This window comes from Doryrhamphus excisus, linkage group LG10, assembly GCF_037039965.1.
Source record: "Doryrhamphus excisus strain RoL-2023G ecotype Guam linkage group LG10, RoL_Dexc_Guam_v1.1, whole genome shotgun sequence".
Lineage (NCBI taxonomy): Eukaryota > Metazoa > Chordata > Actinopteri > Syngnathiformes > Syngnathidae > Doryrhamphus > Doryrhamphus excisus.
In genome coordinates this window covers 6,610,312-6,633,596 of record NC_136366.1, presented here as the reverse complement: position 1 = coordinate 6,633,596, position 23,285 = coordinate 6,610,312, and the positions used below count along the sequence as shown (strand labels likewise).

The 23,285-nt window shown below is 44.3% G+C and overlaps 1 protein-coding gene across 1 annotated transcript; it reads left to right on the top strand.

The window, feature by feature from the left end:
* Nucleotides 1-1,681: 1,681 nt before the first annotated feature.
* nup214 (nucleoporin 214) lies at nt 1,682-21,895 on the top strand. The gene is made up of 36 exons (XM_058056045.2): nt 1,682-1,868; nt 2,782-2,977; nt 3,043-3,197; nt 3,264-3,462; nt 4,524-4,594; nt 4,682-4,745; nt 4,883-4,986; nt 5,117-5,223; nt 5,302-5,368; nt 5,446-5,569; nt 7,404-7,562; nt 8,284-8,659; nt 8,926-9,089; nt 9,173-9,267; nt 9,415-9,498; nt 9,570-9,719; nt 9,810-9,968; nt 10,057-10,160; nt 10,228-10,404; nt 10,469-10,557; nt 11,510-11,593; nt 11,668-11,976; nt 12,038-12,205; nt 12,484-12,595; nt 13,261-13,330; nt 13,801-13,870; nt 13,955-14,039; nt 14,135-14,187; nt 14,262-15,695; nt 15,772-15,836; nt 15,915-16,086; nt 16,521-16,673; nt 18,046-18,217; nt 19,809-19,954; nt 20,032-20,065; nt 21,055-21,895. Exons 1-36 carry the CDS (start codon nt 1,827-1,829, stop codon nt 21,089-21,091), a joined length of 5,850 nt encoding a protein of 1,949 aa, XP_057912028.2. The 5' UTR covers nt 1,682-1,826; the 3' UTR covers nt 21,092-21,895.
* The last annotated feature ends 1,390 nt before the right edge of the window (nt 21,896-23,285 follow it).

The following is a 23,285-nucleotide window of genomic DNA, read 5'->3' as shown; positions in this document are numbered from 1 at the left end:
AACTGCGTTCTATACACACGAGAGAAACCACAAACGATAAAAAGATATCTGAATACAACACAATTAAATACATGTATTTGTACGCTTGTGTCTTCGTTGGAATAGATGTGTATGCTATGTCAGTTGGTCCTTCTGTTGCAGGCATGTGTTTGGCCAGCTATGTGGGGCGGGTTGAGCATGACCTGTGAACCAGGAAGTGCGGGAATCGGTGTGTGTGCTGTGCTCTGGTGGTGGAAGTGTGAAAAATAAAGTTGACTGGAAGCAGCCGTTAAAATCCTTAAGCAAAGATTGATTTAAGATGCTTTTGTATCGATATAAGCAGACCAAATTGGCTGGCAGGAGATGAAAAGGGCATCGTAGTAACCGGATTATCATAATAACCGGGTACTAATTATATCATAAAAGACTAGAAATTTGCCGGGAAATGAAAATAGTATCGTAATAAGTAGTGATTCGTTATAACCGATATCGATATAACGAGACTTTACTGTACTTGTCAAAATGGCTTGAAAATCAGCTTTTTACACTCAAGGGTTTGCACACCTCTGGGTAGATGAATGGGTAGATCAGTGGGTGTGATTTGAAAAGACATTACTTTTCAAAATGGCTTGAAAATCAGCTTTTACACTCAAGAGTTTGCACACTTCTCGGTAAATCAGTGGGTAGATTAATGGGTAGATTAATGGTAGATCAGTGGGTAGATGAATGGGTAGATCAGTGGGTGTGATTTGAAAAGACTATTCAAAATGGCTTGAAAATCAGCTTTTACACTCTATGGTTTACACACTTCTCTGTAGATCAGTGGGTAGATTAATGGTAGATCAGTGGTTAGATGAATGGGTAGATCAGTGGGTACATGAATGGTCTCAGGCTTAGTCGAACAGGCTGTCCAACGTGCGGCCCTTTGCTGGTTTGTGTCGGCCTGTGACATTTTATAACAGAACTTTAAAAAACTAATATGGTGATACGGAAAAATAACACCGAAATTTGACATTCTGAACCAAAATATTTTTAAGTTGTGATATTATGAGAGACAAAAATAAACTTGTAATTTTTGGAGAATGTTATGACAATAAAGCTACAGGAAATAAAGTCCGAAGAACGTTGAAGTAGCAGTAAAAGAAAATGAAAAGCAAATGAAATCGTATTCTAATTAGAAAAAAGGTGGGAAAAGTCTCTGCCATCGATTGATCGTCCTGCGTGAGTCATGACGTCGATTCCTCTGAAATCGCGCGTGTGTTTTCATATGTCAGGCTATGAGTATAGGTTCTGGAAAGAGAATCGGTTATTTCGCCTCGGTTCGCTAAAAATAACCGTCTCTTTCGGCTCCCAAACAACGCCTCCGATTCAGCTTGAATCGATTTCTTACCAAAGTGCGTGTGAAATATATGTCCAAGGCAAAAGTATAACACGCCAAATGTTTACTGTCTATATAACTTTATTTATATGCTGATGGAACAGATTTTGCCCAAACATATCTTATACAGCAATGATTGTTGTCACTGTTTACAAATGAAACAATACAATATCAACAAAACAGAACACAACCAAATATAAGTTAAAATGTGCAATACTAAATGGTAAGAATATCATGAGTGCTAATTTTCATCTTGCTCACCTTTTCAAAAAACGGCTCCCGTTTACACTTCAAAGGGATTCAAACATCCCGTTCGTCCGCGAATCTCCCATTCCTCCAGGCTGAGGCTACTCAGCGCTGTCCGATGCTGCATGGCGCCGTGATATTTACTTCCGGCGGACATTAAAGTTGGATTCTTGCTTAGGAAAAAGTTATTATAGAATTTAAAAAAATACTCACTTGCTTCAAAATGAGTGACGATACTGATTCTCCTCCCGAGAGGGAAATGAAGGTACGTGCTCTTATCTTATGTATGCCGCTATGACTGTGTAGCATTGGTTAGCTAAATGTTTGTTGACGTTTGTCTCCGTTTAGGACTCTATTGAACATGAAGGTCTTGACTGACTCGGTTTAGTGCTAGTTAATTAAATTAGTTAAAGAAGTGTAGCCGAGACATATTTATTGAACTCGACTCAGTAAGATAGAATTAATGCAGTTGCGGTGGCAGCCGGCTAGTTAGCTAATAGTGCTAGCATAGTGACTTGTATCTTTTCACGTAGTTCTGCAACTCTCACATCGTCTGGTAGTTTTTAATTAAAAGGAAAGTAGTAGTATTCACTAATTGGATGCCAAATTAGCAGCTTATGTTTCATCGAATAATATTATTTATTATTTTTAAGTTATGCACTGTATGTGTTGTATGTGTTTACGGTATAACCGTATTGACTGAATACAAGACAACCCACTTTAGGATTTTGTTAGTTTTTTTGATTGCGATCATGTTTTCAGTATCAAATCATATTCCATTTTCATATTTTATTAATTATATGACTCAGCTGCTTGGCAGTTGCTTGAAGACTAAATCATTGATGAGCATTACCTCCAAATCCCCATCATAACTCATAAAAACAACTTAACTATGTGCCGTTTGCTTCAAACTTGTGTCTTCTGCGCACTAAAACGTATGCATTTAAACTAAGCACACAATGACTTGGCTGTTTTGCCAGTTCGGATTTGACAAAAAGCTTTTAAAACATACTTTAAAGGAGCACCTCTATGCACTCGTCCATGAAGCACTGGGCTGTGAATGTTAACATTGCATGGACGTGTTGTTTACAGGAGGAACCTTCAGTGACACAAATATAAGATGGCCTGTCGTTTCCGGTCCGCGTGGTAAATCTTCCCTATTTGCTTCTTTTTTCCAGGATTTTCAGTTTCGTCAAATGAAAAAAGCAAAAGTCTTTGAGTCTTCTGGAGAAATGCCAAGAGAGAGGTCGAGTTTGCTCACCATCTCCAACAAGTTCGGTTTAACATTCGCAGGGATGGGAAGAACCTTCAAAGTTTACCGCACGCAGGATATCCTCGCCGTTGATAAACACGAAGGCAACTCCAACACAATCGGTATGGAATTGCCCACGTACTTGGTTATTTACGTGTCCATCTAACGATTGTCTGTGTCGTCCTAGTTGATGGAATTCCCGCAGTGGCGGAGGTGACTGTGGAAATGGCGTTGCACCACTTGGCGCTCAGTTGCGATGAGCTCACGTTGTCTGTGTGTGGCATCTCTACGGACGCCGCTTTGTCCATGGCCTTCTATGACGTTCGCACCTTTGTCAACAAGGTAACGTCTTTAAGCACTGGAACTTTAGTAAGAATATGAACAGTTGTTGTTGGCCGGCGTTTACAGGCACGACTACAGAAGTTAGCATTTGCGGTGTGGCAGCCGCCCGTGCCCCCGGAGACCTTAGTGCAGGACTTGAAGTGGAATCCTGCTCAGGCGTCCATGTTGGCGGCGTGTCTGTCTGATGGCAGTATGTCCATCCTGGACGTCACCAGCAGCGTCAATGTGCAGGCCCAATTACCCGCTTCCAGCTGCGTCACGTGCAGTGAGTCATGAATAAAATTTTTTTTTTTTGAATGGCAAAGAACACAAACATTTTCTTAATCCAGTTAAAATATTGTCTTAACTCAGTATGTCTCGTCTTGAAAAGATTGACCTTATTTCTAACTTTCATATTCATTTTGAATGACATAATTAATAATAATGTATTAATTGGAACATTAGCCACGTTTACATGAGGACTTTTTCTCTTTCCGAATGACCTTTCCAAAAGCAATGGTATACATGGAAAGGAATATTCCAATCGCGTGTCTACAGGCGCCGCTATGATCAACCAGAATAGTCAATGGGGCATGCCCAGTAAAGCGTAAACACCAACATCACGTGATAACCACTTCCTCGAGTTTTTCTTTCACTTGTTGGAATAACTCCGTATTGCCAGTTTTTCGTTTGTCCAGTCTTGAAATTTAGTTTGAATCAAAAACAAACTTTCCGCAGCAGTCCAGTGCCGATTGCTCGCCTCCATTTTTTTTAATCGAAGAACGTCTTGAGCTGCGTGTTACGTCATATCTCAGCATTCGCTGAAAGAACGCACCCGGGAACAGGAAAAGATAAAGCTCAGTTTTGTTAATATTTTATAATTTAAGAAGAATTATTTTCTATTTTAATAAAACTGGACTTGTGAATGGCATATAGAAGGGTTTAGATTCTGTTCCACAGATGGCGCTAATGCACACAAAAGCTGCTTGCCAACCGCCAATAAACAACAGAAGAAGAAAAACACCACGAAGAAGAACGCAGTATGACAACTTTCCGATTGAGCGGGTACAAGATACCTCAATCGGATTGGGCAAATTAATATTCCACTCCTGTGAATCCGATTATATATTCATTCGGATTGGCACTTTTCTTTCGGAATGAGGTGTATACAAAGGTTACATTCTTTCCGTTTGAGCAAATAACTCAACTTGGAATTGGAATATTTGGGTCCATGTATAAGTGGCTAATGTCTTAGTGTCCCTGGAATGAACAGTGCCCTCTGCTGGGGTTCTTAAGAAACGGTCCCCTCACTGATCCCTCCTGTGCTGCAATTATACCATTTTGCAGTTTGCTGGAGCCCCAAAGGAAAGCAGGTTGCTGTCGGGAAAATGAATGGCACCGTGAGCCAGTACACGCCGGTAAGTGAAAATAACGCAACTCGATAAGAAATACTACTGCAATCTATTAGGACTGACCTGACTGGTTTTATGGTTTATCGAAAAAAGGCACTCGAGGAGAAAAAGGTGATCCCATGTCCGCACTTTTACACCTCTGATGACCCAGTAAAAGGTAAGCAATCCCCTACGAGGCCACCTACTTATTGGAGCCTTACCTACTTCCTTGTTCCCTACCTACTTATTATGTACACTATATCTGTATTGCTGTATGTGTCTTATTTTGAAAGGGTTCACTCTTTGCTGTTGCAGTTCTTGACCTGCTTTGGTTGAGGACCTTCTCCTTTGCTGTGGTTTACGCCGCTGCCGATGGCTCCCCGGAGACGCCGCCCGAGCTTGTATTGATCACCATCCCCGTACGCGACTACCGATTTGTATTTGAATATAATGGCGGATGTTTGAAGGCACATCCCGTGTGATCATCAGCTAAATAAAAACTATCACAATGACTCTCCCTAAGAGGAACAAAATACATTTGTTTTCCAGAAGAAGGATGAAAAGGTGGAAACAAAGTACCTGAACTTTAGTGATACGGTGTACGGCTGCTGCACGGAGCGACAGCACCACTACTTTCTCAGCCACATCGAGGAATGGTAACAATCCAAACAAACAAAATGGAAAGCATGTAGACGCGCACTATTTTTTTATTCCACATTGTTTTCTTTGTGCAGGAACCTTATTTTGGCCGCGTCGGCTGCTTCCATCGAAGTCAGCGTCATTGCCGGACAAGATGAAAAGGTGCTTCATGTAGTTTCTGTTGGTAATTCTATTGGTCATTGGTGTAATATGTGGTATACTTTTTGCTTTACTTTTAGATCTGGGAGCTCTGGATGCTGGAGGACGCTAGCAGGGCAGAGCTGCCTGTATCTGAGACAAGCGAGGACACGCTGCCCCTCGGATTAGCCATTGACTACACGAGCCATCAGCAGATCCGCATAAGTAAGACAATGTGCTTTACCGCCTGACTGGCTAGCTGGTTTTTGGTGTGCAATTCTTCTCACTGAGGCTTGAAGTGGTTTCTCTGAGCCCAGTGATGGAATCTTTAGGGGGGCCGCAACTCTCTGATTTTTGATATATGCCAGTTTTTATAATATTGGTAAATACAGGAAACCTTTGTTTATCCCGGTTCATTGTTTTCAAACCCGACCGTGATCAGTGTATTTCCTGTGAAGTAGGATTCAATCTTAATAAACAAAATATTTTTATAGTTAGCATAAAAGCTTGTTTATGACTTTCTAAATACAATTTGTTTGATTATTAGAGCCCGGTAGAGGTGAAATAACACCCCTATCGTCACCTTTTACACTTACATTACCTCGTATAATAGATATAAGCAGAAAATAAGCAATTTTAGACATTAGACACATGCTCTTGTGCTTCAATAAACACCGTCGGGACTTGTGGACAGGAAGTGATGTCGCAGATTCAGAGTTGAGTTTTAGCTGGAGTACAGCCACAACAGCAGCATTCCTCGTGCTCGTACATAGCGCTATCCTGCTAGGTGTAGGCATGCTAGCAGTTGGCACGTTAGCATGGTAGCAGTTTTTACAAGTACAAACTTATATAAACACTCAGTGCTATCATGCAAAGTGTTAGCATTCTAACATTAGCATAGTAGTTTTGACATTTTCGTGCACATTAACATACACAGACACTTGGCTCTACCATGCTAGAAGTTGCATGCAAATGTTAGCATGTTGGCATTGATAGCATGCTAACATTAGCAGACTACCGTTATGGCCGTTTTTCTTAGTAGAAGCTGATATATAAACACTTAAACGCATGTAAAGCACATTTCTGTGCCATATTAGCACGGCTTCAGCTATTCTGCTTGCATACTGCTCTTACATTCATGCCGTATTTCAGAGTCGGCTTTGTTGTTTGGCCGTGGCACACGTGGTCGTGGTCGACACACGTGGTCGCCTTATATTGAGAATCGTCTTATATTTGGGTCCATACGGTCATACTGAAGATTCCAGGGTCCAACTGTTTCCATTCTAAAAGCTTTTCTACACATGTACCAGCAAGCTTTAAGGTAAACTGCAGTTTGACTTTGGAGGTTCCTCAATATTGTTGGATGCCTGTCAATCAAAAAAATGTGTAACTTTGTAAATGCCAAAGGTTTGATCATTTATTTGATGTCATGGGAACTGGCGCTAGCAGGGCTTAATGTTGGGACCACCGAGTGTGTGTGTGTGTGTGTGTGTGTGTCTCAAAAGCACATCACGTACAACACACAATAACAAGCGAGAGCAGAAGTCTATCAGTTTTCTCGTTGTGCTCGCAGCATTAACTGCAGTGCTCTACAGAGCTCGCCCAGGGAATAATAATAAGCTTCTCTCTCTCAGCACACTTTTTTTTGTGTATGCGCACTAGACATTCACGTACGCCGTCTAGTCCCATCATGAAAAGAACCCGCAATTTGTGCGGCACCCTTGGCATGATTGCCGTCTGGATCAAAATCCAATTGGCGACGAGACAGTGGAGAGGGGGGGGGGGGGGGTGCTCAGACAAGCACGGGAATGACAACAAACAAGAAAGCTCAGACATTCCCGCTGCGGAATGCTGATGAGCTCCTCCATGTTTGCCCTGTAACTCAACTCAGCTTTCAGACTACAGTTTCATACTTGAGATGAATCTATAAATCAGATGAGATGCTATTTTTCATGAACTAATACTGTACTTTCAGAATGCACTACATATACACTCACTGGCCACAACCTTATAAGATCCACTACACAGTCTTTTAAATTATCTTTCACCTCTTATCAAGGTGATGACAAGACATTGCCGCCGGCTCCCGCGATGCTCATGCTGTCCACCGAGGGATTGCTCTGCCCTTTTGCACTGCTTAATCACAACGCTGGGGTCAAGCAGTTGATTTCAGCCTGCACCGCCCTCACAGTGGAGGGAGAGAGACTCCCCAAGCCAGGTGAGGAAGCATCCAACACAATTAGTTGAAGAAGTCCATTCAATGGTAGTTCTTGATAACTGGGGATAATAAAACCGTGGTTGGCGTCATTAATTAGTTCCAGAATGTCTGATCTGACTGAAACAGCTAATGTACATCCAATTACAGTAAATCCTCGTTTAAGTGAATTTCCACAAAATTGGATTCCTTCTTCATTTACAACATTGTAAATATTGGAGCCTTCTAGACATGATATAGCACCCCTATAGTCACACAGTAAGGTAGACAGAAATAATACACATATCTACATAAGCCACAAAATGGACTTGAACATTGGGAGGGTTCCTTGGGGTTTTTCTGGACAGTCTATGTCCTGCTGTGGCTATGATCTGACATGACATTATTGTGGTGTTGATCTTTGGGATGTCACGTCCTCCATAAAAGCACAGGTAACCTTCTATGTTCATCTTTTGTGGTTGTTTATTTATATGTTTAGAATTGGGTTCTGCATGTAAAACTATAAAAGCGTGTTTTGGCGTTCACATTGGTGACAGTCAACCCCTGATGACATCATAGTAGCTGACCTAGCAAGCTCAGTATGTTGTTTTGTGGTAAAAATGCAATAAGAACACACACAGTGTATTAATAACAGGACAAGACGCCCACTATATTGTACACTATGGCAAAATGTAAAAGTAGTAAAGTACATGTCAATACCTTTTGCCTTTTTACATTTTTTTAGGTGCTTTGGCAGCGCAGCCACCCAAGACCGCTGCCCCCCTCCCTTCTGCCCCGGCAGCCTTCTCAAACCTGGCTGCGACTTCTTCTGCTCCCTCCTTCAGTGTTATTCCCACAGCCGCCCCCTCATCCTCAGGCTTCTCTTTCTCTGTGCCACCCACCAATAACAACTCTGCCCCTCCTGCCTTCTCCCTTGGCTCAACCGCACCTTTCGGCTCCGGGGCCTCCGGCTTCTCTTTTGCCGCCAAGCCTCCCTCCGACATCCCCTCTGCTCCTTCTGCGTTTTCTTTCAGCACTCCTTCGAATAAAGTTGTGACTCCGACACCACAGAGCGTTGCAACTCCGTCCTTACCTACAGTCAAACTGAATTTGAATGACAGGTAAGGCTTTCTCAAATGCTTGTCAAATAGTGGGGTGGGCTTTGTCAACTGTCAAGGGGGTCTGTGAGAGGCGGGGAGTACTTTACAGAATTATCCTACTCAACATGCAATTAGACTCTTGAATATGCTTCAGTTCAGTCTGTACAGTACAGATAAATAGATAATAGTAATTCATATTGGGGGGGGGGTGAAAACAGAAAGTAATTGACAACCACTGGTCTAGAACTAGAGCTCTAGATTTGACAGTTGTTGTCTTTCTCTCCAAGATTTTCAGCTGTCGAAGCTGCCGCAGCATCCACACCGTCTTTCTCCTTCACGACGTCCCCGGCCAAAAGTTCTGTTGCCAGTGGCGGCAGCAGCCAGAGCGCCCCTACTCTGGTCGCCGCCGCCGCCGCCGCTGCTGCCACTGCCAAGACAGCGGCAGTGTCAAGTAAGCACGATTCCTATGTTCATTCATGTGCTCCTCGTCTCATTGCCTGGATTGTAATTTGTTATTGTCACACTTCATTCCAGCTCCTGTACGTCCAGTTCAAAACAGCACACCAACTGCAGCAGTCCAAAAAGCAGCTCCAGCTCCAACTCCCCAGGGCCGCTTCCAAACGCCCCAGGTCCAATTACGTATTATTAGCAACTGTGGAATAGTGCTCCTTGTGGTGGCTTTTGTTTACATTATGCAGTTGGGTTGCACCTTAGCACGGCTGCACAGTATTGAACTGTAATTTGGCTTTAAATTGAGGTACTTTATTATGTCACAGGCGGCTGTGGCAGTGAAGGCTGTGGAGAAGCAACCTCAACCAAAGAAAGAATCTGATCCTATTATGATGGGTATCCTGGAAGAGGTGAGCTTTACCTGACTTTGATCAGGGAACTCTGCTGTAAATGTAAGCGTGTCTTTTTTTTCTCCTTTCAGATTACACACTTTCAAAAGGAACTGGACAATCTCAAAGTGCGGAGTTCAACAGCAGACTTTAAAGTTGGAACTAACGAGGAGATGAAGGACCTAAGGAAAGAGTCAGAAAGCCTTAACATTTTCAACTTGGAGATTAAGGAAACAACAGAGGTAATGCCTTCCTGATTCTATGTTGATATGGATGTTGACACTTTTCCCTCTGGTGCTTTGACGCTCTTGATGGCTTCTGCATGTCTCCAGTCTTTGCATGGCGACATTGGAACCCTGAAGACGACTGTGCTGGAGGGCTTTTCTGGAGTTGAGGAAGCCAAGTCCCGTAATGACCTCAGCACAGAGCGCAATTACAGACAACTGCTGTACAAAAGACCCTTGGACCCACGCAGTGAGGAGCAGCTCAAGGTAAGCACACATGAGGCGTACTGAGTCAATGAAACGGCGCCGTGAAATGCTGCAATGGTGACTATTTTCACTTCCTCTACCTGTACAGGAGATTCGCAGGCTGTACCAGTATGTTACTTTTGCCGTGGAGGATGTCAACGGCGTTCTGGATGTGGAGTGGGAGAAACACTTGGAGATAAAGAAGAAAAAGAAGTATAGCCAAATCTAGTTGAGAAAGCTTTGTCTGTTTCGGTCCTTTTGAAGTCATCTGTCCTCACAGGCACATGGTGGTGCCCGGGCGTGAAGGCTTGTTCAACACACTGGCCAACAACCTCTTCATCATCAATCAGCAGAAGAACAGGCTGGATCAGCTGGTCAGGGAGCTGACCTCCTTGCACCTCTACAAGACGGACACTCCTGCTGCATGTCGTAACTCCGCTGCAGCAACGTCAGCAGGGTGGGTGTTGGTAAAGACGACAAACGGAAAAGTTGGCACCTTCACATTGTTTGTCTTTTGGCAGTATGGAAAGTGAGCTCGACAGCTTAAGGGAGGCACTGCTGAAGGCCAGACTGGATGCGACCCCTTCTAAGGCCAAAAGCCCATCTCCAGGTAGCAAGATGTGCATACCGTAAACGCTGTAATTACCGATGGGTTGTCAACCTACCCAACAAGTGGCGTTAAAACCCCTATAGTCACCCTTTCACACATATTCCCCAATATAGTAGATGTAATCAGAGAAAATAAGACTCATAAGAACGCTCGTGTGTGTTTCAATGTCTTTCAGCCATGTGGACAGGAAGTGATGTCATGTGGTGATGCTGATGATGACTGTTGACTGTAGATGAGATAAATCATGCGTGTCACTAGTGACACCTAGTGGCCAGTGTAGACTACAGCTAATCATTGTCTTGAATTGCCTTAAACTTAACATTTTCATGCTTAAATGCTTAGTTTAGGTCAAGAATACCTAACATTTGCTTAAATATTTATTTTTGGGGGGCTAATAATGGGCCTTAGTCAACAACGAAACGGTGTTCTTTTATGAAATAACTTTTTGAAAAGCTGTGATAGCGTGAGCGAGCGATGTTTGAACCATGATGGTGTGAGGTACGACTGTATATGACAATGCCATTTTTAAAACTCTAGTAATGATTTGGAATGCATGAGAAAGTTGAATGGTAGATGTATCTGTCTTGGACCATGTGGTCTGGCAAGTCTCAAACTGCTAATACCAACAACAGGATAGTGAGTGTAACACACGTGAGCCTCGCACCGCAACTGACATTTTAAAGTGCATACAGAAGCGGCTGAAGCTGCTGGATGCTGACCACCTATACGAATAAAAATACTGCCATCTTGTTGAGTTGATAACTAGGTCAGGAGGTTGCCTACAGCCCTACAGCCACAGCTGTCAATGCTTTATTTTTGGTTGTTTTTTTTTTAACCACGCTGCTGTTTGCATTTGTTAGACCCCAGGCATCCAGCAAATACATGAGATTTTCTGGCTAAGTCGTTACTGTGCATGTTGTATAACTGACAAAAGATGCATTTTATCTTCCAGTCAAGATATCGCCAGTCAAACAATCACAGTTGCGCAATTTCCTCTCCAAGGGGCACATGGCTCCTGTTCGATCAACGGCACCAGGTACTGCTAAAAATACTTACAACCTTATTGATGAATCAGACCAGGTCAATAAAATGTTCTTTACTCTCTTCAAGCCAACCTGTCCCGCTCTGCCTTCCTGTCGCCCAAGTACTACGAGGACCTGGACGATGTGAGCTCCACCTCCTCACTCTCACAGTCATTGGAGCCGCCTCTCCTGCCTCACTTGGAGGTGGAGGAAGAGGAAGAACTGCAGCCAGAGCGCCTCCCCATGACCGCCGACACCCCAGCATTCCCTCGCCACCCTACCGTGGTGAGGACCCCATCCATCCAGCCGGGCTTTGGAGCCATCCAGTCCACACCTTTAAGCAAAATGCAGGCGGTGCCGGGCATGGGCTTTGGACTGAGCCCTATTCCCAGCCCTGGTAAGTGAACTTACCGGTGAAATTTGTTCCGGGGGACTCATTTTTGAGCCAATCATTTCAGTTCCAGCCAATAAGATCAACCTCAGTGGAGCTGACAGCACTGCCCTCGCCACAAAGACAGTCAAACATGGTGCCCCGCCGGTGGAGAGGACCGCACCAGTCACCATCCCGGCCCAGCAAGCTGCCGCCACAGCTGCCTTGCGCAGACTGATGGCTAATCAGAAGACTGGTAAGACCAATCTATGCTCCTCTCTTGCCCGCTTGAATACTTGAATACTTTCAGTCGAGTTTGAAAATGAACGAAAGGTGTAATCAATCGCTGTAAAAAGCTGTTGCAATACCTGTGATAGTCACCAGGTGGAGACAGTCCTCCACACTAAAATAGTCTGTGCCCTTCACAACCAGCTTTCAGCCTCAGTATCTTGGTGTCGAAATGCGTTCGTGTTCAGTTGTTGGCCGTACTCCACATTGACTCCTCCTCCTGCGTATGCTCTGTTGATGCTGCAGCTGTCGTCAGCACTTCCTTGACTGAGTCCACCTTGAAAACCGTGCCCCAGGTGGTCAACGTTCAGGAGCTGAAGGAAAAGGGGCCTCCTGTGTCGGCTCCTGTGGTTATCAGGTATCCTCCTTTCTAAGAGAATAAAATCTCCATTGAAGCAGTTTGCACTAATTGTATGTGTGCTTCTACAGACTGTAGACAGAAATGTGTCATCTTAGCATCATAGACAAACTCATTGGCTTTCCTCAATACATAAACATACAGTCGGCAGAGTGTCCTGCAGGTCTTGAAGCCTGTTATGTAATATTCATCGTGCTGCATCATGCCTTGTATCTATTTGGATGCATGCCTGATAGTGAGTAGCCAGTCTGCCTTGACCTTGGCCAGGACTTGTAACTGATAGCATCCCATACTTTGTGTACAATGTACATTGTGGGATGTCTGTGACCATGCATTTTTCTTGTTAACTATGCACAATGCGAATACAAAATCTTGCAACCCAGACCTTTTATTCATTCCACCTCAGGCCTGTGCTCACCTTTCTCTGCTTGATATTCTGTCGAGTCATTCCGCCCGTTGGTGGTTGCACCAAATTGAGGTTGTCATAGTAGTAGCAAATAAGCAAAGTGCATTGTGTCACCAGGTTTAGCATGAACTCAGACCCCCTCTCCATCCATCACACTGACAATATGTTTTAGCCAGTTTATTCCAATTTTTGTCCCAAATTGTAATTGCACAAAAGCACAAAAAGACTCCCATCTGCCTGTTTATTTTCTCGTTCACAGCTCATCCACACCAGACCCAGCATCTGTGACTCTGCAGGTTCCCACTTCTCTTGCCACCCAGCCCAAACGCGTGAGAATCATCTCTTATAACAGGGGGGCAGACAGACACTATGTTGCCTATTTTTTGACAAATAGAATACATGGTTGTGCTATTATCAATTCCACTCACAAGTGTGGCCCCATGAATTGTGTTGACCTGGAATGGTCTTACACGGATCGATGCACTCTACAAAACAGCCACTTGTAACCTTAGAGTGTTTAGCGGAATCAGCACAGAATTTAGTACACACCTTTTATGGGCACATGTCTGTAAAAAAAAAAAAAAAAACATGACCACCATTAAGCAAACGTCAGTCAGACGCTTGACCTTGTCTAACGAGTATAACATTTTCAGCATGTATGTGTTACATGTATGCTAGCATGCCTTCCAAAACGTTTTGAGCACACCACTTAGGTGGGGCGCCACAAATGTCATTTAATGACCATACCAATGTATTCACGATATCACTTGATCATATCTAATGTCATTGTTGTCTGCAGAATCCATCCCAAAGTGTGCAGAAAACATCTGCTGAAAGCTCCAGCGCTCCATCAGCAGGCTTCACATTCGGTGAGCCTTTGGCCTATTTTTTTCTTACCAGCAAGTCTTGACCTGATGTTATAATAATACATTGATTTTTCATCTGCCCTTTAGGTCAGTCTGCCAAAGCTGACACCTCTGGCGCTCCTGCTAGCTCAGCTGAATCGAATATGAGCAAAGCTTTCTCTTTCACTTCAACGTAAGTTTATATTTCTTCACACCATGAAAATACGTGATTTTTTTTCTTTAGTTTATATAAATAACAAAACAAAATGTGATGATGTTGTTTTGCAGCCCCTCAAACTTTAGTTTCACTTCAGTCACACCAGGAGCTGGGCTACCACAAGGTAAAGAGGTCCATATATTCATACACAGTATGTTGTTGTGTTTATCTTATGCTGATTTCTTCACGTCTCTTCAGTGAAAGATGCAAGTGAGCTCTCCTTTGGTGGGAATGGCAAGATGTTGTTCACTCCACCTGTCCTTGCTACCATATCAACCACACAGCCTCCAAACACCACAACAGAAGCACATGTACCTGTCCTTGCCACTGCCAGGATAGACCCTCAACCTCCTAAAACAACCGGAGGAGAAACTTTGGGCAGTTTCTCTGGGCTTCGTGTGGGCCAAGGAGAAGAAGCTGTAGATGCCACCACCAAACCCACCTCTGGTAACACTGCCTTTACCTTTGGTGGCACTGGAATTGGCAAAGGAGCGGCACAGTTTAGCTTCGGTGCAGATCGAAAGTCTGCTGGTGATTCCCTTGGAACCGACTTGTCTAAGGGGCAAGGGAGTTTGTTCAAACCTCCCGAAACGACACCCAAGCTGACCTTCTGTGTGACGACGGCAAACACACCCGCCTCAGGATTGCACACGTCTTTTGGCAGTCTCCTTGCAGCCCCCACGGAGCCACCAGAAGACGCTAAACCACCCACACAAGCTTCAGAACCCGTCTCAGAGCTTCCTCCTGAACCTTCTGTTGAGGGCATTGCACCTTTAGAACCTGCAAAGCCTCCGTTGGAGGCAACCAGCTCAGAAAGTGCATCCGCGGTGAAAGCACCCGTTTTGGCCACAAGTGTTCCTGTTGCGCCCACAGCAACTGAGCCACCGGCTCCAGTCGGCACTGCAGAAGCCACCGCAGATGCCGCATCTACCGCCCCTGTGGCCCCTGCTTCTGCCCCCACTGCTCCTGTGGTTCCTGTCCTGCAAGTAGCTCCACCAGCCTTCCAGGCGGCCACCTCTGAGAGGCCCGGCTCCATCTTCACTCAGCCTGCGGCTACAGAAAGCAGCTCTCCTGCTGTCACCGCTGTCCCTGCGACCGGCACGCCTGCTTTTCCCGTCGCTAACATCACAACAGTCACCACCACAGCGACTCCTGCCCCTGCTGCTGCTCCTGCTGCGAGCACTGTGTTTGGGCAACCTGCCACAGTCCCTCCATCCTCGACAGCCCCCTCAGCCCAACCTCCCACAGGTTTTGGTTCATCTGCTTTCAGTGCATCAACTGAAAGCGGTTTTGGCAAGTCTGTTTTTGGGCAGTCGGGCGGCTTCGGCCAGCCTGCCAGTAACACGGGAACATCAGGTGGCTTCTCTTTCGGACAGTCTGCATTTGGAGCAAGCTCTAGCAGCGCCACCACAGGAGGTGGTCTCTTCGGAGCATCCACCAGTAGCAATGCCAGTTCCTTTTCCTTCGGCACAAATGCAAACGCCCAGACGTCCAGCAGCTCCGGAACAGGGCTGTTTGGACAAAGCACAACCTCTGCATTCGGACAAAGCTACGGATTTGGACAAGGGGCGCTGTTTGGGAGCAACACCACCACATCCTCATCAACAGGATTCACCTTTGGTCAGCAATCAGGTGGGGGACAATTCAATCACTTTTGAATGAATTCTTAAGGATTCCATCAATTCCAAACCCATTTTCTGTCCTACAGCTTTTGGCTCCTCCCCTTCATCTGGATTTGGCCAACAGTCCAACCCCGGGAGCGTATTTGGACGGGTATTATATGTTCTTGTTTAATTGACACAACAAGGCTATACATATTGGGATGTACTGCACAGTAAGCGCTTCTTTCAGCCTCAGCAGTCGGTTGGCAGCGGCCTATTTGGTTCGACTTCCACAAACGCAGCCTCACCCGGTGGCGGACTGTTCAGCGGCCTGGGAGGCAAGCCGAGTGAAGAATCTGCCAACAAGAATCCATTCGGTCCCACTGCTTCCTCTGGAGGCTTCGGCCAGCCGGCACAGACAGGTAGGCTAAATCGGGGGGGAGACGGCAGCACATGGCTATTCCTGCATTCCTTTGTTGGGAATGTTCTCATTTCTATTTTAAATCATACTATGTGTATCAATCTGTTCCAGTCAGATAGGCAATCCTTTAAGAGTAGTTATTCATGTAGAACAAGAATAAAGAAACATTGCCACTATGTTAAAAGTAAAAGGAAAAACCAAGTCAAAAGTATCCATTACTGAACAGCCAGATTATTTCGGGAAGTTCCACTGCCTGCTCTATGGTTATCATCATAGTTTTCCTGTTTGCCTTTACTAGTTCCCGATGGCTTTGGCATCACAAAAGCCAAAGATCAGTCCCTTATTCTGAGTTGAGCCCAAGTCTTTCATCAGCTCTGTACAGCCTTCTGCCTGCTCCACTGCACAGCGAATGACCTGTCAATCAATGACCTGCAGGTGCCAACACTCTCTTTGGTAGTACTGCAGCCAAACCCACCGGGTTTGCTCAGTCCTCCTTTGGAGAGCAGAAACCCAGCGGGACCTTCAGCTCAGGTGGGGGCAGTGTTGCATCCCAGGGCTTTGGCTCCTTCTCCTCTCCAACAAAACAAGGTAAGTAGTCTTTCTGCACTGTATCCTATACATATACATCATTTTGCTTTATTAAATTTGTGTTTTTATATACATTTGTGCCTGAATTCAATTCAGTGAATTCACTTTTGGGGCAGGTTTTCTGCAGCAAAGTGCCCAAATTTCAGTGCTCGTGTGCACATAAAGTGCATAGCCATACGTAGCCATACATAGCCATACACCCGCCATCTCACTCGCCACCAGCTCTTAACATTTCCTCTGCTTTTATCAGCAAGTGGCCTTATCTCCTCATCCCAGCCCAGCATGAAGAGGGTGATTCTGACGTTCTTGTCAGACTGCTGTTGGATAACACATTATGAAATCATTTTGCGTATGTATTATACTTGCTGCCAAACGCATTGAAGGAGGAACAAAGATCTGTGCACATCTTGGTAATGATCATTCATTATTTTATGGAGAAAATATATTTTCACAGTAATTGAGTCTGTGTGACTTTATTACTCATTGAACAATTGAAATTGGAGCAAGTCAATGGAGAGAGGAGAGAGGAGGGGTAAACTGGGAAGCTAACTTCCTGTCTGATGAGGCTTGGTCATCCACAGATTCAACCAGGTTCAACTCAAAAGCTGTTTAATAACTGGAAAGATCTAAAATACAATAGAAATGAGTTAAACTGAGTTAAACTTATGTGAATATCTACAAGCTACACATTTGGAGTCAGTGTTCAGTGTTGCATTTGGTTCAATTCAGCGAATAGTCAAATGCGAAAGAATAAGTTGTTTCTTGTTTACGCTTGGTAGCGACAGCAAGTATTGCTATGTTTGAGCATTCATGCTACATTTACTGCCTTCTTTGCAGTCAGTCCTCCACTTGAGCAGTTTTAATGATTATCTGCCTTATAGCTCCAAGCCAGCATACTTAGCCTGAGTAGCAGTACAATAATGTTATTTAAAATGTAAGGAGGTCCTATCTGTTCATGCTTTTATCTGTCAAGCCCATTGTTGGTATCAGCCCTCTTAAGGGCCGTCTATATTCAGCGGGATATTAGATCATAACACCCCCAACCACACGCCAATGCCCTATCACTCTCGTACATGCAGGCAGTGTAATCTTGTTACATTAGAGCAATCAATTATTTATTGGGGCATGCTGGTAGGCGGGCTGTAATTTCAGCACACCCTGTTACCAGCCCCCGTGACTCCCACATTTCATGGCGCGAGTCGCTGCCAAGCTGCCAGTTTGTTGTTGCCGTACACAACACAAGCCGAATGCTGTAATGCAGCGTGTCACTTACACATCAACATGCCTCAGCTCAACTATTAGATCCATGTGATCGTCTTTTGTGGTCTGCATCATGGAACCAGCTTCATACTGTATCTGTGTCCTAATTCAGGTGGTTTTGGCAGTGCACCGGTGTTTGGGAGCCCGCCGGCTTTCGGTGCATCCCCATCATTTGGCGCCCCTACATCATTTGGCGCCAGTCCCTCCTTCAGCAACGCCATGGGGTCCTCAGCCGGGAAAGTGTTTGGAGAGGGAACAGCGGCTTCCAACATGGGTGGATTTGGGTAAGAGGAATAAGGACTACGCTGACACCACAGCACTTACATTGTTTTCCTCAACGCTGGAATTGATGCAACCGGACTCTGAACTTTGAGTTCATCCTAAAGCAGGGGTCTCAAACTCAATTTACCTGGGGGCCACTGGAGGTAGGGTCTGGGCAAGGCTGGGCCGCATCAGGTTTTCAAAAAAAAACAAAACACATATACAAAGTTTTTCAGTGCTTTGGTTCCGATTTTCTACAAGAAAAGCTCTGATAAAACATTCCACTGTTCTCAAATATCTTAATTTTTATTTTTCTGCACAAAATAAGATGAAAAATAAATAAACAAATCAATAATAAAGAAAATCAATCAATCAGTAATAAATAAATATAATCATAATAATAAAACAGCAAATAATAAAAACTTAAGAAACCACATATAGTTGGTGGGTAGACAAATTATTTTTTCAGATTAAAATGAACAAAGCATTATTAGAGCCCTGTAGACATGACAAAACACGACTATAGTCACATTTATACTCTTTTTATTTACAACATATTGCGCAACTGCAGGGTCTTGAGACACATGCTAACTCGCAAACTAGAGAGCTAGCGACCTAAACGGTAGCCTTCAAGTTATTTCCTTTAAACTTAAATAGCCAAAAACGTACCACTTCCACACGGATAGGGAGGATAACTATTAACAGTTATTTAACCTTTAACATGAACATTAATCAAACGTAATAATTTTTTCTGGGTACATGATACCATACAGCATCCATATCAAACTTGCGCGGGCTGCACTAACATTAAACTTTCATATCAAAACGGGGGCCTCAAACTAGTGTCCTGCGGGCCACATTTGGCCCACGGGCTGCATGTTTGAGACCCGTGTCCTAAAGCATCTTCACTTCAAAAATTTTAGATGGCGTCGTCTCCTGCTACATCTCGGTTCGAGCATCGCCCCCTTACTCCCAACACTGAATAAACCATGACGACAGCCTATTATTAGTCCAAAAATTTACAAATTGTGTGTATTTTTTTTGCCAAAATTAAGCATTTCCAAGCATGGAAATGTCTTGACATGTGGTTGTGTACATCTACGCATCTCAAGTTTTCCGAGGCAAACAGGAAACCAAGAGAATTTAAAAATGCAATGCAATCCCAGCAGCCAAATTTGTGCTGGACTAGATTATTCCCCTCTGATAATCCCACTGCGGGATCACGCCGGCTGCAGATTAAATCGTCTCACTTCCTGTCCCACTCCCTGGGTTTGTCATATTGGCGAATGCGTCGGCTGCTGAGTGGCCGAGAAACGGGTCCTGCGGAAGGGATTACCTTTTAAACCCTGGCTTTCCCAATCCCCCTCCTCCACACCACTCACTTGCACCATCTGACACCTTCTGCCTTGCTAGTATTGTTTGTGAAAAGGCGCTAAATACAAGTTGTATCATTATCCCAAGTAAATGGCGGCTTTAATCCAGGCTTAGAAGACTTATTATATCTCATCAGCCCCCTTTTCTCCAAGCAGTGGAAGGGATGACGACATTTCCTGTACAATATTACACTCAGAATCACTCTGTTTGACCTTCCTCTTCGTCTTCTCAACACCTTAGTTTCGCCTCGCCTCCTTCGGCGCCATCTTTTGGCGCTCTAGCCAACCAGAGCGCACCATCATTTGGAAGCTTGGCCCAGCAGGGTCCTGGCTTCGGAGGTCAGCCTAGCGGCTTCTCTGGCTTTGGACAGCAGCCACAAGCAGGAGGTACTTCAGGCACTCCTTCCATCTTCCTTCCTGGTGTCAGTCTCAAGTCTAATATTACCATGTCCTTGTGTTTGTAGGCTTCTCTGGAAACACCTTTGGCGCCACAAACCAGTAAGTACACTTGTCCTGCTTGGCATCACTTCTCATAAGCCTCTACTTATCCTGGTCTATGTTCTTTCCCATTAAACATCCCCTGTTATGCAAAATGGACGTTTAAAGTCATATCTATTTCAGTGCAGCAAACCTGAGGGGGGAAAAGCAAAGCACCCCCTTCACTTTTCTCCCCCTTTGAGAGCGTACACAGTCACTTTTTAAGTTGGGTTTGCATGACATCATGAAGGGAAAACCAGCTTCCTCATGGAGATGATGGTGCATGTGACACGCACGCCTCTCAAAAGACGGCTTTATAAAAATATAAAAATACACATCCTGAAAAAATAAGCTAAGATAGCGTTGCAGTGTATGTACAGTAGTCTAAATTGTTGATAAATACTATAATATGGGGCTTTTAATCAAATGTTTATATTTAAAAGCCGTGTGGGCCACAGGATTTTACACCCGTCATCTCCCTTTATCTCTTTTGCCTCTTTATGTTTTCTGTCACGTGGTCGCCATCTTCCCCAGGCTGTGTTCCACTGGAATGCACTCTGAAGTGAGCACAACTGACACAAATGATAATAATTCTATCTCTCTCTCTCTCTCTCGCAGGCTGTTTTTAGCTTGGTGTTCTTCTGTAAGCCCCCATCACCATATTGTAAGACAGAAGAGTTTCAGACCTGTACCGGTTCAAACGCTTCTGTCTTAAAGTGCTTCTGCTTATTCCTTTTGTTAAACGTTGTCATTTTAAATATGCTGTATATCACAGCACAGGTCTGCCTAGCTTTGGAGGCATTTTTCCAGAAATACAGAAAAAGAATCCACATCTATGCACGTCAATATTTTTAACATGTCATTTCAAAAGTGTTTATCTAGAAATGTCAATGCAGACGGTCGGCATTCATCGTGGAGACGAAGGCGCCATGACATTCCACTGCATTCGCTCAGGCCTGCTCACTCTTCCCATTCAATAACTTCCTTTCTTCTTCTTTCATTTCTTCCAGAACAAGTTCCCAAACATTTGCCGGTTGGAGAAGCTAGTGCAACATGCTAGTTGGCTTTCTGTTCTAATGTTCCTTTGAGGATGCTTGGAAGAGAAAGTAGAAGTCAGTCGCAATCATGAAAAGGCACACCCAGAAAAAGTCCAACATGAGTTGAGAGAACCTGTTTAATAACTAAATAATTGATTATTAGACTGAGTTTATAAATAGAAATATTTCGGACATTGGCCACGCCCATCTGATTTCAGGAAGTGTTTGTGTGACCTGGTTAAAGTCTGACCTGGTTAAAGCATCTTGGAAGGTAAGAACCATCCTCTTCATAACAGCTCAGTGAATATGCCTTGTAGGGGAGGACAAGTCCCAATATGGCCATTTTAATGACTTGTAGTTTCAGTAGAATTTTGGCAATTACAAAACATTTCCAGAAAAAATACATACTTCAGATTATCGGCCAAATATTTGGTGTTTGAGGAATGTTATGGAACATATATATTTTCACTTTCTGTAACAAGTTATATATTTTTACATGGAAATAAATATGTTGATTGCTTGACATCCTAAAAAAAATCAATTTGATGTTATCCTTTAATTGGCTGTCAGAGTCCTGATTGTTTTTTTTTTTACGATCTCCATAATGAGTCACGCCATTTGTCTGTCGCTGCCTGCCCATCTTGCGTCCGCACCATCTTTAGCGCCCCACCCAAGATGCATAGCCGAGGTCTCAGCTCTGGAATGTCGGGGTCATTATGTGACCTGAATGCACCACCTGCCCAAAATGTTGAAATTCCCCGACAGTTTAAACCCGACACAAATAGACTGGAGCCAAAGGAATATCAAATAAAGCGATTGGCCGTGAATCACTGATGGAGATGCTTTATTTTGGAGACGCCATCATTGGATGTATGTTCTTTCTCGTGGAACTGCAGTCTGTGATAGCTTCTCTCCGTGTGGATGATTTTAGGAGATTATCTGCGCCCACTCTGCATGTATGACACTTTTAAAAAATGTATTTGCATAATACCTCAAACGGAACCAACGTAATCTTCTTAATCCTCAAGTTTGCTGTGATGGAAAATGCAGGTTGCACGTCTCCCAGACTCTTGTGAGGATGACAGCTGTCATTATGGAGTCCAGATAAAAATAGCTCTGTCCACACCAGCCTAAAAGCTCCCCGCCCCCCCTCCATAGCCCTTCACCGGCTAGCGATGATTAGCGCCATCTTCATTCTTTCATTGCGTGCTCCCAAACCAGGAGATAAACCCGTCCATGCACGGCATCCGTGGTCCTGGTGTTTTTCTGTAAATATCAACGTTCATTCGAAGTCAGTAGCTTCATCTACGTTAGCTTGTAGCTAACTCCCTGCAACGCCGCTGAAACCATTGTGGTACTTCAGATGGTTGCAAATGAGTTTTACTGCATTGGCAAGCAACAAACTCTCATGGATCACTGAGCCACGTTCTCGGTGATCATACAGCCTTGCCCAGGCGACCCAGCCTGATCGAGTCCCAACGTCGATCCACGTTGTAGTCTACGGATCAGCCATCTTAATCCAAAGCCAGCTCGTGGCAGGTGAATGCAGAAACAAAATGACAATAAAAGTAGAGTAGGAGTCGCCAACATGGTACCCGCCCCCTTACGACCACATGAGGTGCTCGCAAGCCCGCTTAATGAATTGTCGACACGAGAAAGAAATTGTTCAGAAATCTAAAGCAGCCAGCGTTTGTTCTTTTGTTCTTTGTTTTGGAGAAGTAGCGCTCGAGAAAAAACGTTGGTGCCCCCCCCCAGGCTTAGACTCTTGAAAAACGTGTTTAAAAAGGTAAACACGTAGACACCAGGGCCTTTCTTTCCAGAGTCCAAAGGTGCAGAAATTTGAACCTAAAATGAAGCATTTCCAATCATAAAAATCCAAATATGTTTATGCAGTATCATATGCCGTGTTCTATGCGATATCTGGGACACTATGGGCCTTAAAGAGGCAGGGCCTGCTAAGTGGCGCGTGACGTCCGCTAACATCTGTAGAGTTGTTGGCCTGCAGGAATAAATCCTGTACAAATCCGTACAATGGAAGCTGGCGTACATTTCCTGGTTAGCGTACCGTATGGGTGTTCATAGCGTATTTTTGCCACACAGCATCTCTGTTAGCATGGAAGTCTGTGATGTCATCAAAGCTTGAATCTGCAGTTCCTTGCTAGCCTTAACTCTGCTTTTCTTTGTGATCACGGCTGTCCATCAGG